Source organism: Cynocephalus volans, chromosome 3 (genome assembly GCF_027409185.1).
Source record: "Cynocephalus volans isolate mCynVol1 chromosome 3, mCynVol1.pri, whole genome shotgun sequence".
Lineage (NCBI taxonomy): Eukaryota > Metazoa > Chordata > Mammalia > Dermoptera > Cynocephalidae > Cynocephalus > Cynocephalus volans.
The window spans coordinates 95,542,524-95,561,974 of record NC_084462.1 but is presented as its reverse complement, the minus strand read 5'-3'; the positions used below and the strand labels follow the sequence as shown (position 1 = coordinate 95,561,974).

At 37.0% G+C, this 19,451-nt stretch overlaps 1 protein-coding gene across 9 annotated transcripts in view; it reads left to right on the top strand.

The window, feature by feature from the left end:
* Positions 1 to 19,451, top strand: part of MGA (MAX dimerization protein MGA) — a 143,723-nt gene that overhangs the window by 115,418 nt on the left and 8,854 nt on the right. For 5 of the 9 annotated variants that reach the window (XM_063088805.1, XM_063088804.1, XM_063088807.1 and 2 more), the window contains exons 13-19: positions 356 to 873; positions 3,263 to 3,560; positions 4,837 to 5,460; positions 8,978 to 9,268; positions 9,457 to 10,949; positions 13,764 to 13,894; positions 16,507 to 16,558. In XM_063088805.1, coding sequence (XP_062944875.1) covers positions 356 to 873; positions 3,263 to 3,560; positions 4,837 to 5,460; positions 8,978 to 9,268; positions 9,457 to 10,949; positions 13,764 to 13,894; positions 16,507 to 16,558 — 3,407 coding nt within the window. Of the gene's footprint in view, positions 1 to 355; positions 874 to 3,262; positions 3,561 to 4,836; positions 5,461 to 8,977; positions 9,269 to 9,456; positions 10,950 to 13,763; positions 13,895 to 16,506; positions 16,559 to 19,451 lie in introns of those variants that run through there. The other 4 variants (XM_063088808.1, XM_063088809.1, XM_063088812.1 and 1 more) reach the window with 4 other exon arrangements.

The window sequence follows — 19,451 nt, the reverse complement described above, 5'->3', positions numbered from 1 at the left end:
CCGGCCATCCCTTATATAGGGATCCGAACCTGTGGCCTTGGTGTTATCAGCACCACACTCTCCCAAGTGAGCCATGGGCTGGCCCTTAAGATTTCCCTTTTTATGAGAGAGCCCACTCAGCAAGATAATGAAGACTATTGTAGACTGATGACTATTGTAGACTGATTCTCTGGGATCTTTCTTTTTCCTGGAAAATTTCTCAAATTGTGAATGTTAAACCAAGATACGAGGTTACCCACTGAAGGTAGATGGGAATGGGACACTGAGAAACTGTTGGATTTCTTTCAAAGTTTAGTAAAAAATGCGGTGATGCAGAAATATCTTTCAATTTTTTTTTCTTTTTTTTTTAAACTAGAAAAGAGCTGGAAGTCTTCTTGCAATGAAGGAGAATCCTCGTCTACCTCTTACGTGCATCAGAGGTCACCTGGTGGTCCCACTAAACTGATAGAGATCATCTCAGACTGCAACTGGGAGGAGGATCGAAACAAGATTTTGAGCATCTTATCTCAACACATCAATAGCAACATGCCACAGTCACTTAAGGTGGGCAGCTTCATCATTGAGTTGGCCTCTCAGCGAAAGAGCCGGGGTGAGAAGAATCCTCCTGTTTATTCTTCTCGTGTGAAAATCTCTATGCCATCATGTCAAGACCAAGATGATATGGCTGAGAAATCTGGATCAGAGACTCCTGATGGTCCATTGTCCCCTGGGAAAATGGATGATATCTCTCCTGTGCAGACACATGCCCTGGATTCAGTGAGGGAGAGATTACATGGAGGCAAAGGTCTGCCTTTTTATGCAGGGCTTTCTCCTGCAGGGAAGCTTGTGGCCTATAAACGTAAACCCAGTTCAAGTACATCTGGGCTTATCCAGGTGAGGATTATCTTTAATCTGGGTATGGCACCTTTTTATACTTACGTAACATCTTGGTTTTTTCAGAGCCCTTTGTGGGCCTTAAATCATTTATCTTCACATATCCTGGAACTGGGTGACAAAATCTTATCTGGTTTTGTAATAGTTGGATGCATACCTAGAGTGAATTTATGGCACATTTATAAACAGAAATGTTGAGCCTTGTATTAGCTTATAAGTTTCTTTCTAGTCTTCCCAGAAAGTTGCTCTTCGTAAACTTTATTGCCTGTGCTCTAGTGATACTTTGAAAACCAAGCAAGGGTATTCAGGGATTCTGTCTAGTTCTTGAAATTTATTATTGGCAGACAGCTTTCAGAACAAAACCATGTGTAGAATGTTAGGGGTAGTAAGGGGAAGATGAAATTGACTTTAAGATAGGCAATATATATCTGGAAACTTGGGGAAATTTTAATTTAGTGAGGTGTTATTCAAATACATAAGATTTTAAAAATTGAGCCATATATATGTAATTTTTTTTCTCGGTTTGATTCGTAGTTTTTTTGTCAGTATAATCATTGTTGTAGGACAAATATCTTTATCTTCTCAGTTTAGTAATTCAAGAAGGTATATATTAGTGAAATTACCCTGGCATCTAGAAAAGCCTTTGGAAAGAGAAGTTCTGAATTAAAATATAAGTCATAGTCAAAAAGATTTCTCTTGCTCAGTGAAATTAAATGCACTTTTATATCAGAGTAGCAAATACACGGAAGTATCTGACAAGGTTACTTGTCATAGTTACTTGACTTTTATTAGGTTGACTGCTTCTCTGGGTTAAGGGCTACTCCATTAATAATATGACTGATATACTTAATTAAAAAGCTTTTTTATTGCTATTCACTTTTGCTGGTGCTGTGTAACTGTTTGATATTTCTTAAACTCTTAATGATGAGGAGAATGGTGTTTTCTCTTTACCTCATTTATTGATTGAAAGCAGAGACTTGCCTGAGATCATTTCTAGTGAGACTAGACTCCCTGAAGTACAAACAAGAAATTTTATGTTCTCCTTTCCTGCCCGGGACTCAAAAAGCCACCATAGAATGTAACTTGCATAAGCAGTCAGGCAACTGTGAAATGTAGACTTTGGTGAAGCTGCTGAGTAATTTTCAGAGCAGTCCCAAAGGAGTGGGTGGGGTATCTGATCAGGATTGCACATAGCTTAAAAAACTACTAGTAAAGTTTACGTTCGGATGAAAAGATCACATTCTTTGTACTAAACTCCAGGCAAAGATTCTGTTCTCTCTGGGAATAATCACGATTTTCTTAAGTAGCAAAGAGTAATTTTGTTTTGTGTCTTTGAAGATGGAGTGGCTTTCTGTAGCTATTCTCCTCACCAATTCCCTATTAATACAGAGAGTAGACGCCACCTCACTACACACCTTGCACTCCTACTTTTAAATGATGAAAAGGAGGGCTGGTCAGTTAGCTCAGTTGGTTAGAGTACCATTGTGTAACACCAAGATCAAGGGCTCGGATCCCTGTACTGTCCAGATGCCAAAAACAAAAAAACAGAACAAAAAAATCCAAATAAATGATGAAAAGGAGATGTAGAAAAGATTGTCTTCTCTAGTCACCCAGCCATATGATCTAGAGAAGAAAACTTGGGAAATTTTTTCTTTTTTTCAAAATGATGCTTCTTCTGCCCAAGATGGGCCATCTAATCAAATTAGGCGGTGAAGAAAATCTTTACCTCATTTTCTGGTTCACTTTCTTCTGACAGTTTAGTGACTATATCTAGAATTAGAATGAGTTTCTACGAGCATTTATTTTGAGCTCGTGTTTTGTCCAAGAGGTGAAGGCAGTATCTTCAAAGTTGAGCCTATCAAAAACCAAAAACTGAGGTGGCTTAGATTATTGTAAAAATGCTTTCTTATAACTTAAAGTTGATTCACCATATGTTTTTCAAATATGAAGGATGATTGAAAGGACTCTGCTGTGAGGGCTTCATTAAACCTGTCTGGTCTTATCAGAGAGATTCTGTGGAACAGTTATTCATTTTTGTTGATGATTTTTAATAGCTTACCCAGAATTGCTTATTGACAACTAAAACAATTGGATGGTTCTTTAGATTTTAACTGTATCTTTCACATATATAGGATGCGGAAATGAGTTTCTGATACTCTCTTTCAAACTACAAAATGAAAGAGATGAGATTAGTTCAGAATACCAGACGATAGTATTTTTTACTTCCTCATTACTCAGATTATCCTGAATGGAAAAAGTCCACTTCTTTTCCCTTTTAAATCTGAAAAATAGACTTTTAAGACCTTGTAAAAATGAAACCCCTGTCAAGGGAGAGAAGTTAGCAAGAGAATTTTATCTTTACAGAATTTCTCTTTGCCACTTGTTTCAGGTTAATGGTAAGAGTTACCCGCAGGCTAAGTTGCTATTGGGACAGATGGGGGCATTGCATCCAGCCAATAGGCTAGCTGCTTATATCACAGGCAGGTTGCGACCCTCAGTCCTGGACCTCTCAACCCTCAGTACTGTCATCTCCAAGGTAGCATCCAATGCCAAGGTGGCTGCATCCAGGAAACCTCGTACCCTGTTGCCTTCAACATCCAATTCCAAAACGACATCCTCCTCCGGCACTACAACAAATCGCTCTGGGAAGAATCTGAAGGCATTTGTCCCGGCAAAAAGGCCAATTGGTAAGTTGGAGTGTACATATGGTTTGGAAAGGCCTATGACTTAGTGCTGGGCCGGTGGGTATAGTTATGGAGGTTGTAAAAATTAGAGAAGTAGAGAATGTGGCATTATTCTTATTCTTGATGTCTGTCTTGCCTGAATTTTTTTGATTTTTTTGGTAACTCTTCTGATGACTTAAAATACTAGGTGAATTGAACTCTAGTTAATTTTATAGTTATTTTTGAGACTTTTAGACTGATTTTATTAATGTAGAAAAGACAGGATTTTAATTTTGTTTTTTAAAAGGGAAGACATGTAAAAATATTTTCTCTAGTTTAATATTTTTCCTATGAGGACTGGTGTTTTTGGCATCAGTCATGTGTATGTTCCTTGAACCTAAGAAACCAAGGAGCTAGCAAAAGCTAGTGGAGTGGGTTAGTATAGGCTTAAAGTAGAAGGCTCTTGTAAAACATAATTTTGGATAATTCCATTCATCCGGGATCTGTGAATGAAAACCTTTCTTTTGCTTAACATTTCAATGCTTGAGTCCATAATAAATTACCTTCTTGAAGCATTTGTGCTTTAGCATTGAGAGTATCTACAGTTGGTTTATTGAGTGTCTCTTTTTTGTTGTTTCAGATCTTTTAGGAATGTAAAGTACATGTCAACTGTGTATTCTTATTCTAATAGGAAATTAAAATCTCTGGCTGAATGCTAGAGTTGTGTGAAGATAGAGGATAGGCATTGTATGCCTTAAAAAGAACCTATTTTACCTCTTTTAAAAAGCAGCTTTAATTGTGATTTTAAAAAAAGCAGTGCTATTCTTCTCTCTTTTGAGAAATGTCTTTATATATTTTAAGATGTAATATTTAACTGTCTCATAATAGAACAGCTATAAAGAGGTGGAGTTTCTGGGACAGGAGGAAATAAATGGTGGAAATAAGTTTCAAAATTAGAATTGGGAAAAAAATACTTTCTTATTTTCATCTGTTTTAAGCGAAGTTGTTTGCTGCTGTATTATCTTTTTAGTACCCTGAAAATATGAATATATTGCATAGTCAAAAGAATTTTAGTAGGAACACTCAGTTTTAATCCCTTTCTTGTTTGAATTACAAGAGTTTGTTCTGTGTTGAGGGAAGTGTTTGATTTCTGTGGGTGTAAATTGGCACATATAATGCAGGTAGGTAGTACCTGTAAGAAATTCACCCAGTAGTGCACAATAAATGTTGATAAGCTCAGTCACTAAGAGGGTAAAATTTGAGAACTGAAGATTTTTGACCTGCAAATTTTTATTTGCAGCGGCTCGACCCTCTCCTGGTGGTGTGTTCACACAGTTTGTGATGAGTAAAGTTGGAGCCTTGCAGCAGAAGATACCTGGAGTTAGCACACCCCAACCCCTGACAGGGCCTCAGAAGTTCAGTATCAGACCTTCTCCAGTAATGGTCGTCACACCTGTGGTTTCTTCTGAGCCAGTTCAGGTGTGCAGCCCTGTGACTGCTGCTGTCACTACCACCCCTCAAGTGTTTTTAGAAAATGTTACTGCTGTGACACCTATGACTGCTATTTCTGACGTGGGAACTAAAGAAACTACTTATTCTTCTGGTGTCACCACTGCAGGGGTTGTTGAGGTCTCTGAAACTAATACCAGCACCCCTGTAATATCTACCCAGTCTACAGCCACTGTGAACCTTACAAAAACTACTGGGATAACTACCCCTGTGGCTTCAGTTGCTTTTCCTAAGTCTTTGGTAGCATCTCCTCCAACCATAACTCTTCCTGTTGCTTCCACTGCCTCCACCTCCATAGTCGTGGTGACCACAGCTGCATCTTCCTCCATGGTGACTACCCCAACTTCATCTCTGGGTTCTGTTCCTATTATACTCTCAGGAGTTAATGGGAGTCCACCAGTGAGCCAGAGACCAGGTAAGGCTTAGATATTACTAGCTGCTTTACTGTACATCTATTTCTATACCTTTGTGGTTGTAATAGGATACTAGATATATCAGGGTAATAGTGTAGGTGTTTCTGCTATAACTTGGTACATGTAGTCATGAAAACCTTTGCATTCTTCAGAACTGAACGCTAAAAAGAATAAAGCTCATGGTTAATAAAGGGTTAGGACAAATCACTGAAAATCTATGTAGTTTTGTAACCAGAACACTAATAAGAACAATAACTGAAATCTTGAGAGGTAACTTGAACAGCCTTGACGGATGGTTAGTGGGGTTGGAGGGTGCCTCGGGAAATACTAAAAACACTCAAAAACATTAGATGGAAGTACTGGTTGAAGGATACTGAAATAATGCAGATGGGAGTGGAGCTCTGAGCCATTAGAGCAGCCATTAAGGTGGGCACAGGAAGAAATGCTATCTGCTATGTGCTGAGAGGTAAGGGTACACTTCTCTAAGAAGGGAACCCCAAATGCAGGTGCTCTTTTTGGGGGGTTGTGTGGTACCACTTTTTAAAAAAAAAGAGATGAGAGGGTTTCTGCCCTTGCTCCAGCCCAAGCTGAGGCCTTTTCTCCTTCTTGCTGAAAATTAGAATATACTCCCTGCTATCTTAGCTCCTCTTTCCTAGTAAAAATCATTTATGAATTAGCACCTATTTAACTAATATACATGAACTGATTGAAATAGAAATAAGGAGACATATTTCTTTGTTTAGGACTCTAATATTTTTTATTTATCAACTTTTTAGTTGAACTTAAAATTTTTCTCTTGTTGGCTTAGGTTAAGTGAATTTGAAATAGGAATATCCTACACTTAAGTAATTTTTATATCCAAATGCAACTAGCTAAAGTCAGTCATTTAGTCTACTCAAAGAGGAATTAATGTGGAAAAGAGTTAGAGACTTTGCAAGATTTGAGGGAAAATAAATACCCAACAGCAATTCTGTCTTCATTATTGATATTTTTCTTATTAAATGTTTTTATGTATATAGTACATGGTCCAAATCCCTATCAGTCTTTTAAGAAAGAAGTGATTGGGAGTTAGTTCATAAGTTGAAGTTCTGTTGAAAGGAAAAGTGAAATCACAGTATTAAACTTGTTTTTCTTCTGCTTCTCCCCATAAATCAACCTGCACAACATGATTAGTTTAATATATTATAGTTTTGGGAGTGAGGACATCATTGCTAAAGCTGCTTTGATATCCTGTTGAATGTCTAGGTTCATTATCTATTGTATTTTAACTGATTCTGTCCTCTAAACCATATGGATTCCAACCTTTCTCTGTAGTCTTTCATTCTGTCATGAAAACTATAAAATAGTTTAGTTTTTTTGTAGTTCCATTCTTTATTAGATTTATTCAGCATTTACATTCAGGTATTTTGTTCTGAGTCCCATCTGTACTATCATTTACTGAATATTTTTATTTAAATCAACTACTTTTTTACTTGTGTATATTAAAAAGAAACAACATTAATTGGAAGGCAGCATTACTTGCCAAAATAGAGCTTAGCCCCATAAGTAAATACACTGGAAACAATAAGAAAAATGTTATTAAATTTCATTTAGCTACTATATGTTTTGAGCCTGTGGCTTGCTCTCTTTCTGTTAATGAAGAAAGCTAGAAAATGCTGGAGTAATATTAAAGACAAAGGGTATCAAAGACTGGTACTTTCTTCTTATATAATCAAAGGATTAAAATTGAAAAGGGAATTACTTTTCTGACAATGTGATATGTCACTTTATAGCCATCTGCCACCTAAAAGTATCTTATATAATACCACTTGAGGAAATACTAATGTTAACAGACCTTCTTATCTCTTTTTTATAGACTGACTCTGCTAACTGCTACTTCTAAGGAAGTGTGTGTAATTTTGTTCTCAATTCATATAGAAGATCCCAGCTTGGGCACTTAGGATATCTGTGGCTTTTTTTTTTTTTTTTTTTTTGTCTTTTTCGTGACCAGCACTCAACCAGTGAGTGCACCAGCCATTCCTACATAGGATCCGAACCCGTGGCGGGAGCGTCGCCGCGCTCCCAGCGCCGCACTCTCCCGAGTGCGCCACGGGGCCGGCCCTTGTGGCTTTTTCATTTAACTTAATTTCTTTTTCTCTTTTCTCTTCTTCCCTTCACCCAATTTAAATAAGCAATCATATGTTTAGTGTGTGTATTAAAGAATAGCTTTCATTCTCTGGAGTAATTTATGTTTGGAATCACACTCTGTAAAACATAATTTGAAGAGAAAAGTTCAAGATATTAAGAATGTGTTAACATGTTTCTTAATTCACATAAGATAGGTGAATGTTTTTGTTTAAATTGCACACTATTATTTTCATGAACAATTTGGTGTTTGTGGTTTTGGTTTTTTTTTTTGTTTTTTTTTTTCATTTTTAAGGGTAGTCCTGGATTTTCTATATATAATTTGTTATCTAAATGTTATGAGCATGACTTTCTTTTACGGATTTGGTATGTTTTGTGTGCTTGTCTGATAGAAAATCACATTAAGCTAAAATCTTTATTCTGTTTGGTTTGTCATTTTTTTTTTTCTATTTAGTGGGAAATTATTGAAAAGTTTTTTTTCTTAACAGTGTTAAATAAGTTCACCAGTTTGAATGGTAATGTTAGACCAGTTTCATTTATGCTTACTATTATCATTATTCCTACCTCTTTATCCCTGTGACCTCCAAAAAATGTACCTGTAGATTACTCATATTATTTTTTCCCATGTCATAAGTATTTCTAAATATCTCTTCCAAATGCTGAAGTGCATTGTTAGGTACTATTAATGGTTTGAAATCTCTTCTAATTCACATCTTTTGCATTAAATTTCTGCTTTTCCTATGTTTGTTTAAAAAATATCTTTTGCCTTTTCCTAACGAGGCTTTATTTCCTTTCTTCTTTTGATGTCTCTTAATTTCATTCCATTTTTGGATGAGTGTGTATTTTTTTCTTTTTGAAAAATAATTTCCACAAATGTTTAAGGATTGCTTACTTGTTAGTGAATTTTAGAAGCTGAGAAGCCTTTTATACCTCATGATTTTTAGTCCTTGACTTTATCTTACTTGAGTATAAGCAGTGACACTAAGTCACAGATGTAGTAAGTGTTATTAGCCTTAATTTTAAATTTGAAGAAGAGAATTTTATCATAAATAATCTCTTTTAACTCTAATGAGAATCCAGATTTAGAGACCTGCCCATGTTTTTCATTAGGCAAAAGCATTATCTCTTTAAGTGGACCTCTTGACAATAGATGCTTTCTTTTTTACCATTTTAAATGTAAAACTCCACAATGTCTGGCTAATTACTTGGGTTTAACATAAATTATTCTCAGCCATAAATAGTTTTAGAGGTATAGGATTTCACCAATTTTATAATTCAAATTAGAAGTTATTTGAAGTTATTTGCAGCATGGTCAGATCCTATCTCATCATAGTTTTTTTCCTACATGCGTTAAAGGGGAATTCTGATACTATGTTTCCATTTCCTGTTTTTCAGAAAATGCCCCTCAGATTCCAGTGGCTACTCCACAGGTCACTCCTAACACAGTGAAACGTACTGGACCTCGACTATTGTTGATTCCAGTGCAGCAGGGTTCTCCTACTGTTAGACCTATCCCAAACACACAACTTCAGGGACATCGGATGGTCTTGCAACCTATAAGGAGTCCAAGTGGAATGAACCTATTCAGGCACCCTAATGGGCAGATTGTTCAGCTCCTACCTTTGCATCAGCTTCGAGGCTCTAATACCCAGCCTAACTTACAGCCTGTCATGTTTCGGAACCCAGGTATAAAATTGGAGATCTGTCTAATGAGTTTCTTTTGTTGAGTCATTTGGCCATATGGTATGTTATTGTTCTTCATACACCAAGATTGTTCTTGTTAGCCTTTTAGACTCACTTGTCCAAGAAGAAAAGAATACTTTAGAAGTCTTAATATGAGCAGTGGTGATTTAAAGTTTTCTTTTTCTTACCAGGGTCTGTAATGGGAATCCGGTTACCTGCTCCTTCCAAACCTTCAGAGGCTCCATCATCTTCTGCTTCGTCCTCTGCTTTCTCTGTCATGAATCCTGTAATTCAGTCTGTTGGGTCTTCTCCAGCAATGAATGTTATCACTCAGGCACCATCATTGCTTTCCTCTGGACCTAGTTTTGTTTCTCAGGCTGGCACATTGACCCTGAGGATTTCTCCTCCCGAACCACAAAGCTTTGCAAATAAAACAGGCTCTGAAACGAAAATAACCTATAGCTCAGGAGGGCAGCCTGTTGGTACAGCCAGTCTAATTCCTCTCCAGTCTGGTAGTTTTGCTTTGTTGCAGCTCCCAGGACAAAAGCCTATTCCTAGCTCCATTCTTCAACATGTTGCTTCCCTTCAGATGAAGAGAGAATCCCAGAATGCAGACCAGAAAGATGAAACAAACTCTATAAAAAGAGAGCAGGAAACTAAGAAGTCTCCACAGTCAGAAGGAGAAGCTATAGATCCTGAGGCTAATATAATAAAGCAAAACTCAAGAGCTACTGCCTCAGAAGAAACCCTGAATGATACCTTGGAAGATGGAGGTGATCATTTGTGTGAAGAATCCCTTACAGAAGAAGATCCCGCAACTGTCAAACCTGAGCAATCTTATAACACCAGGTCACCCACAGGTGCAGACTATAAAGATGTTAATGAAGAGTGTGGAACTAGGAATCATAACAGTTCTAAAGAAAAACAGACTGTTCTGGAAATGAGGAACATTTCTGAAAAAGCCAGTAATGTGACAATCCAAAATATAAGTAAAGTACAGCTTCAAAAACTTGGAAATGTGAAAGGATTAGACAGTCCAGAAGAAAAATCAAATGAATTTTCAGTCATCTCTAAGGAAGAAAGTAAACTTGAATTATCAGCGAGCAAAGTTGTGGAGCAGCAATATAATCCACAGCCAGAGGCTAAGGAAAAGGGATGTGGAGACTCTCTGGAGAAGGACGGTATTAGGGAGAGATGGAGAAAACAACTGAAGGGCCCCTTGACCCGGAAATGTGTTGGAACTTTACAAGAATGTAAGAAAGAGGCAGATGATCAGTTAATTAAAGAAACAAAGACATGTCAAGAAAATTCAGATGTGTTTCAACAAGAACAAGGCATCTCTGACTTACTTGGAAAAAGTGGAACTACTGAGAATGTCAGAGTTTTAAAAACTGAATGTGACTCTTGGAGTAAGATTTCTAGTCCTTCAGCCTTTTCCATTGTTTCTCAGAGATCGACAAAAGGCAGCAAAGGGAATGGACATTTTCAGGGTCACTTACTACTACCAGGACAACAGATAAAACCAAAGCAAGAGAAGGGTGGGAGAAGCAGTGCTGACTTCACTGTTTTGGATTTGGAAGAGGAGGATGACGAAGATGAGAATGAGAAAACCGATGATTCTATTGATGAAATTGTGGATGTTGTTTCTGACTACCAGAGTGAGGAGGTTGATGATGTAGAAAAGGTGGTGAGCCCATTTTTGTTGTGACTGAAACCTGAAGGAATTAAATGATTTATTAGAGACAATAGCTTTTCCACAAGATCACTAAGACCTAGAACATTAAATTGGATGCCTAGGTTTAGATCATGATTGACTTTGTAGTTTTTAGGCTGTGTCAGTCAGGCAACATTTATTGAGCTTATATTATCCTTTGAGACTTGCCTGTTGTTATGAGAAGGCTGGCTTAAATCTCTGGGAGATAGGTGCTTGAGAGTCCCTATCAAGTTGGGTTTAAAAAAAAAAGAAATCGTGAAACCACTCTTCCCATTTGATCTCAGTTTCTGTGACATTGTCCATGTGAGGTGAATGTAGCTTAATAAGAAATGGAGTGGGTGGCCTTAGAACTGGAGGAGAACTTATCTATTTGCATTTAAAAAATGTTTTTCTTTTTGGAGGAAAAACTGGAAAATACCATCTAATGTTTTAATATAATCTTGCCTTAAGTTGTTTTTTTAATTACCTCCTAAAATTAAATATGTCTCTAGAATTTATATTCTAGACTTTGGTCATTATCCCTTGTAATATGACCTTTGTAGTTTTAAAAAATTTTTTCCTGAAGCATTTTTTATAGGCTTCCTATGTAGGATTGTGTTTACTAAAACTAGGTAACTGAGAGTCAGGCATGATATAGGGCAGGGGTTGGACAAACTTTTTCTATAAAGGGCCAGATAGTAAATGTTTTAGACATTGCAGGCTAGATGGCTCTCTGTTGCAACTACTCACCTATTGAAGAATGAAAGCAGCCATAAACAATACATAAGAGAATGAGTGTGGCTATGTTCCAGTAGAACTTTATTTACAAAAACAGGTGAGGGGCTGTGGTTTGCTGACCCCTGGCATAGGGTCTTACATATAAAACATAAGGACACCATACCCGGCTGCCTGTGGGGTGCCCTGAAATCTAAATTGTGTCCCTCTCTTCAGGAGCAGATGACATAGCCCTTTACACTAACTGTCGTTCAGCTAGTTTTAGAATCTCACTTCATTGAAATTCATTCAGCCTCTTTGTTATCTGGTCCTTTAATATGTAACTGCTTTATGCAGATAAAATATAGCAAAAAACATTAGTATTTTAAAACTCTAAAATGTTTAAATATTTTAATGTTTCCTGTAATGGTTGTTTCTGTACTTCGGTTGCCTCATTTATAAATGAGGAACTAACTCTAAAATTGGGTGATTCTATAAGCTATTGGGTGATTCTTATGATCTCTCTATAGCCTAATCCTTTTCAAGGACAGTTATCTGTAGGTAGCTAAAGAATCTGAATTCATTGAATTTAGGAGTCATGTTACAGATCTTACTGTGCTTTGTGCAGAGTCTTCATTGTAAGTCAGCTCGGGTAAACATCAGACCAAAAAACAGTCCAACTTTTAAACCAGTGAAAGCTATTGCTATCAGTGGAACTGACTTAATAGAACCAATAGAGTCTTAATCATACAAGGAGGCATTGCTTGAATGTACTTATAGGGAATCTGACAAGTCACACTGACTTTTTTAAAAGTAAGGGCATTATGTTGAGTGATCTCTAAAATCTAAATTTAACATTGTATTTATGTACCTCTCCCATGCCTATGTTATTTTTATACTTGTGGCTGGCATTATATTGGAATAGTGTGAGGAAAGTTGTGAGTAGCTGCTTTAATTTAAATCTTCCATTGTGAAGGTTATTGGACATTATTTACAAAGCCTACAGTTAAAACCATGCAGTAGGCAGACATTTTTCAGTTTAAATATTGTAAAGCATCTACTTACATTACTCTTTACATTCTGTGTTGATTTTGCTTTCTAGAGTTAATTTTAATATATATTGTTTACACTGTTTAAATTTAATATTCATTGTTTAAATTGTGCTTAAATTGGGGTGGGGAACATAAATGATGGCTTGCATTTAGTGTCTTATGGAGCCTATAATTTGGGGGTAAGTAATTTTTCCAACAAGTTTAAACAGAATTAATAAGGTGATTGGAATACTTCCTTTTGAATTGTGCCTTTCTGGTACAGTAACATTATGGATAACAGAAAGCATATTCCATGTTTAGTTTCTGGCATAGTAAACACTACTTTTAAAGGTGGACTTAAAAATATCTGCCTATCCCATTTATCCATATAATTCTAGTGTTATTTAAAATATTCAGAGAATTTACATGGTAGGTGCTCAATAAATGCTTACTTGATTGACTCCTTTTTTGGGATAATAAGGAAGTAGTACAGTAATCCTGGGCTTCTTTTGAAACCTGAAATTCCTAAAAAGCTCTCATTCTGTGGGGTTGAAAGACTGAGAAGACTGTCTGGGCTGTGTTCTATTTCCATATCTGCCTTATATTTGTTAATGTATGTTGATTTGTGGATGTCTGATATGGTGTTAGTCATGAAGCCTCTTTAAAATAGAACCTGAGCGTTTCTGCTTTCCACCTTCCCCCTTGCTAAATTTTATTTTAGTGTTATTTGATCTTAAGATTTATGATGCCTTAATACATCCATACCTGAATTTTGTCTTTAGAAATAACACTGAAGCACCAGTGTAGCCCTTTGGGGACCCTTTAGTCTAATGATAAATATATGTCTATGACTTACAATGTAGTTCTTGGTTGTTAAAACTAATCATATATTGTCTGTCTTTTCTGACTTAATCCTAAACTTGTTATTAAGGAATTATCAGTACTCATGGTATAAAATCAATGTTTGGCACTTGTTGGTTTTATAAGGGGAGCATGCAGTTGAAAAGTTTGTGTGCTTGCCTCCTAATACATTATTTACTGTTGTAATGATGTATTTCAGAGTAACTGTGTAGAATACATTGAGGATGATGAGGAGCAGGTGGACATTGAGACTGTAGAAGAGCCCTCAGAGGAAATTAATGTTGCCCACATAAAAACCACAGCTGCCCACACACAGTCATTCAAACAGCTGTAAGTCTTATTTCTCTTTGAGTTTTTGTTTTTGTTTCTTTGTAACCAGAAACAAAACTAAATGTTCTGTTTAGGAGCTCTGGGTAACTGACCTGGCTACTTCATTCCTCTAGCTTTTTTCTGATTAGTGTAGATGAGGAGAGGAGCTTGAATTTGGAGGTAATTAACTTGCCTTGGTTGTTTGTTCCTAAGAAGCTGTGTGTAAACGTGAATAACGTGATTTGGAGCCCCATACACTGGTGTTAAAATAATCGTTTTGCTAGTTTGTAGGTATTTAACCTTGGTCTCTGAACCTCAGATTCCTTACATATGAAATGAGGAAAATGCCCGCATTTGAAGTATTAATATGAGATTATAAATGCAACAGCATAATTTACACAAATGGACTACTCAACAGTGGTTAGTCCCTTCTCTGTAAAGAATAAGGCATTAAATTCTAAATTAATGTACTTTACTAGTTGAACAGATGAGCTGCGGGTGGGAAGATTTTCCTACCTGTTCCACCAGTGAGATGAAGATATGGAGGGCATGAGGACTTAACTCAGGAAAATTTATTTCATTTTCTGTTTTAGTAAGCCTTGTGTTGATTAAGGGATTGGGGTGTGAGAGAGAGACAAGGGAAGGAAGATATATGAGTTGTTATTTTGTGCCAGACATTGTACTTTTCTTGTTATCTTCTTAACTACCATATAAAGTAGCAGTGAGTTGAAAGAGTAATTCTTCATCCCTACTAATGCTGAGAAAGTCTAAGGAGTAGAAAGTAAGAGTAGTAGTTTTCTTCACTCCAGAACTATTTGTGGACTACTTCAGTTACCTACTAATTAAGCTTGAAAGAATTTTAAATCCCTTAAAAACTTAATTAGACTTAATAAGTTCAGTAGTATTGCTGGATAGGTTCTATATACTAAAATTGAGTTCCTAAACAATAACAAGCAGGAAAAGTAACCATTTACAATAGTAAAAGGAAAAGAAGCTGTCTGGGAATATATTTAAGGCTCTGCAAGACATAAAATTGTATTTGAAAGACATTGAAGAAGAATTCAGTAAATAGGAGATACCATATTAATGGATTGGAATAATAAAGGGCCAAGAATAACCAACACACAAAGACCACAAACTGTAAAGGAACAGATTAAAATTGAAGATTAGGCTGGCCGGTTAGCTCAGTTGGTTAGAGTGCAGTGTTGTAACACCAAGGTCAAGGGTTCAGATCCCCTTACCAGCCAGCCATGCCCCCCCCCACCCAAAATTGAAGATTACAAATTTAATTAAATTTATTTAATTTTTAAAATTAAAAATTTTTTTTGGCCACTGGCCGGTACGGGGATCTGAACCCTTGACCTTGGTGTTATAACACTGTGCTCTACCCAACTGAGCTAAGCACCAGCCCAAATTTACCTAAATTAATTTTAATTCAAATTTTACATTTAATGGAAAATAAAGGTGAAAAAATTTTTTAATTCTATCAGAACACCGTGAAAACAGTGAAGACAAAGTCAGACTGTAAGGAAAGTATTTGCTATACATAAACTGACAAAGGATTAGTATCAAGGACGTAAGAAAATTCTTACAAGTCAGTGTAAAAAAAAAAAAAAAGTAATCCAGTAAAAAAGTAATGGATTATCACAGGCAGTTTACAGAAGAGGAAAACTGAAAGGCCAGTAAACACATGCAAATTTATTCAGCTTCATAAGTAATTAGGGAAATGCAAATTAAAAAACAGTGACTTCACCTATTCATATCTGAACTATTGGCAAAAACGGAGATTTTTGGGAACTCACATACTACAGGTGGGAATGTAAATTGTTATTACCACTTTGGAGTACAGTGTGGCATTTACTAAAGTTGAAGATGTGCATCCTTTCTTATACCCAGCAATTCCACTCATATGAAAATGTAAATACCCTAATACCCTAGAAAAGCTCACATATATGTATAAGGGGTCATGTCTAGAGCTACCAATTACAGCATTGTTTGCCACTGTGAAGATTTGGGAACAATCTAAATAACTACTAATGTTCTGAAAAAGAATTATAGATAGAAAATTCACACTGTGGAATATTATATAATAGTGAAAATGATTGAACTAGAACTATGTATCAACGTATTTCAGGTGTAATATTGGGTGAAATCAATTGCAGAAAGATACAGTATAATATATAATATTTAAAATGGTACATAATTTTCTTATTTAGAGATAATCATGCATTCCTAGTAAACTGTAAAGACCATGTATGGCAAACTCAGTTCTGGAGAAGGAAGGAAGGGAATGTGATTGAGTAGACTGTACCTAGCTCTCCTTTACTTTTGAGATGTATTATTTCTCAAATTGGATACATACTTGGGTGTTCATTATATATTTATTTATACAATTTTGTCTGTTTGAAATACTTGATGACTGAAAAAAGTAACATGCCATTTTAGCAACTATTTGGACACTTTTCTTAGAGAAAAAAGTAAACCGTTGAATAATGTGGCCATATATCACACCTTGGGGAAAAGAAGCTGGTTACAATTTAGACAGTTTGGGATGGTTTGGTTTAATATAGCTGTGAGCTGGTGTTAGATTATTGAATTTCAGTAAGACATTGAAAAACACTGTCTTTATCTAGGTGCCGTACCCATATCTCTGCAGACGAAAAAGCTGCTGAAAGGAGTCGAAAGGTATTTAGAATATATTTAATGATAATTATTCATTTAATAAAATTGATAACACTTTAAAAAATTTATTGAATTATAATTGATTATACATATTTCATATTTTTGCAGTTCAGTATTGACATATGGTGATCGTATCAATATTACCAGTGTATATATTGTTAGAAATCGTACTTATTCTTTATGCCCCTTGTCCAATCTCTCCCTATCCCCGCTCCCTCCCACCACCCACCCCTGATAACCCTAGACTTCTTCTTTCCTTCTGAAAGAGTAATGGTTACTCCTGATTTGTTTCCTAGATGATCTGTCCAATGCTGAGTAGTGTGTTTAGGTCCCCCAGTATTACCATAGAGCAGATGTTTCTGTCACTCTGGAATGGGCTCTGTGGAGAGAGACATCCTCCTCCTTTCTTTGGTCTCTGCTGGTGACTCTCCTTGTGTCAATGCACTCCAGAGGCTGGTGAACCATCTGTGTGGTGGTTGTGGCATCCAGCTGCTTTCGTGGCAGCTGTGGTTATTGTGGTAGCTGTGGTGGGCCACCTATGTGGAGGTGATGTTTTTGGCATGATCCTTGGCTCTAGGGGTATACCTGGTTGTGTGTGTGTGGGGGGTCTGGTCCCCACTCCATGCCTCAGGACCCCAGGCAGGCCCCGAGGCGCTGGTGGTATGCCCGGGCCAGAACTAATTTTTTGTCCTTTGCTTACTTCTAAAATAGGGGAACTTCCTATGGGGACCTGTACTTGAGCTGTGTGGTTTAGGTAAATTGTTGCTTTGCTGCTGATTGACTAGGGAAGGCTTTTTGTGCAGCTCAGGTTTTAATGGTTGACTTTATAGGTACTTCTGGCTCTCCAGAGACCTGGTGCACCTGGGTTGTGTAGAAACTCTGATCTGGGCCTGAGACTTTTCATCAAACTGTACGCCATGCAATTCTGTATTACTGACCAGTCTCCTCTGAGTGGTCCTTTCCTGATTGGGGTGCTGGTCAGCTGTCCTTGCTGTGCCCTAGTGTTCCCCTGGTGGGCCCGTCTCCTCCACCACCCGTGCTGCAAACAGTTCCCATGGGATGTGCCATGTGCCTGTCCCTTGCGATGACTCACTGGCTTCTGAGTGGGTCCTTTTTTTCAATTGTTGTGGCTCCTCTGTCCTATGTGGGTTCACAACCCTATTAGTGGTCTTGCTGGCCTGGGGGCCACCAAGGCTGTCTTCTCCTCTGCTGCCTCCAAGCAACTTCATCCAAAAGACACAGCTGCGGCTTTTGCTGGCTCCTGCTCCATGTGCTCAGCACCTCCAGCACGAAATGGTTGGAGTGGTTTTTTCTTTCTCTCATCGTGGCTTCTCCTGCCTTCATGCACTCCATAGGTCTATCCTCCACTTCCCCTGAGCTCTAGCAGCCCCAGCTTGGCTGTTGTTGCTTTTTTTTTTTTTTTTTGTCTTTTTCGTGACCGGCACTCAGCCAGTGAGTGCACCGGCCATTCCTATATAGGATCCGAACCCGCGGCGGGAGCGTCGCTGCGCTCCCAAGCGCTGCACTCTCCCGAGTGCGCCACGGGCTCGGCCCTGTTGTTGCTTTTTTATAGTCATAAATTGGTTGGTTTGTGGGAGAGAGTGACGCGGGGGACTGTCTATTCTGCCATCTTGACTGGAAGCGTCCTAATAAGACTTTTCTTAGGGTTGAAACAAAATTAGTTATATGAGCTATGATTTTTTTTTTTCAGGGTTATTTTTACCAGTGAGTTAATCAGCTTTTTTTCCTTAATGAAATTATACTATTAATATGCATTTTTTTCTTCTTAATTCTCCTGCGTCCCCCAGAGGATGCAATAATTTTGAGGAGTTAAAATTAATATGGAGTTTATGAAAATTGATGCACTTATTTGAAAACTAATCCTGTAATGTAATGATTTGATGTAAAACAAGCCGACATTCTTCCTTGCCTAGGCTCATTAATTTTCAGTAATCAAAAAATTACTCTCTGTAACGATGGCTAGCAGTTCAAGGAGCCATGAAATTACAAACCTTTAATTTTCTTAATGTATTGGGTATGTGATAATCATGGTAGCATAATTAGAGAAAGTTTTCTCTTTATCCAAACAATAGGAATGGAAAAAAGTTTGGTTATTTAAACTACCCTTCCACTTCTTATTCTGTCTTCTTAATTTAAGAGATAAAGATAATGATGGGAGTTCGGTTGAAGTTGAGAGTGGCATTTCGGTCCTTTTCAAAAACTACATCATGGTCTGGCTGGTTGGTTCAGTTGGTTAGAGTGTGGTGCTGATTAACAGCAAGGTCTAGGATTTGATCCCTGTACCGGATACTGGACAGCTGCCAAAACAAAAAACCACATGATTATTTGGTTTTGCTCTGATTTGGGGGATCATATGATACATATTTGCATGGTTGTAATCATTTTGCATTTATCACTGTATTTTAATTATTAAAATTTATTCTAAAACATTTTTCAAATATAGTAAGTTTTCATAATAGCTTATTTATATAATCCATTGTTTTGTACTCCAGTTATTACATTCAAATACTTGCAGTGTTTTGCTGTATTTAAACTTGATATTGATTTCCTCTCTATCTTACTGTGTCTTTTATTCTCCCATACTGTATGAGTGCACAGTGGGTTTAATGTTTAGACAGTGGCTTTACATAAGAGGTTTTGGATTATGATAAAGACAGACAGTGTAAGAAACAAACACAACTGTAAACATCAGAGGAAAAAAAGCAAAGCCAGGAAACTATACAAGACAGGAGATGGGAGATGTAATTATTCACCTTGTATGAGTGGTAGTTACAATGTAATAGTAGTGTAGCCACTGTTAATGATTTTTTAAAAACTTTTATAACCTATGAATAAAATATAGAAGACTTTGTTTCAGTCTTGAAAAATGTGTAAA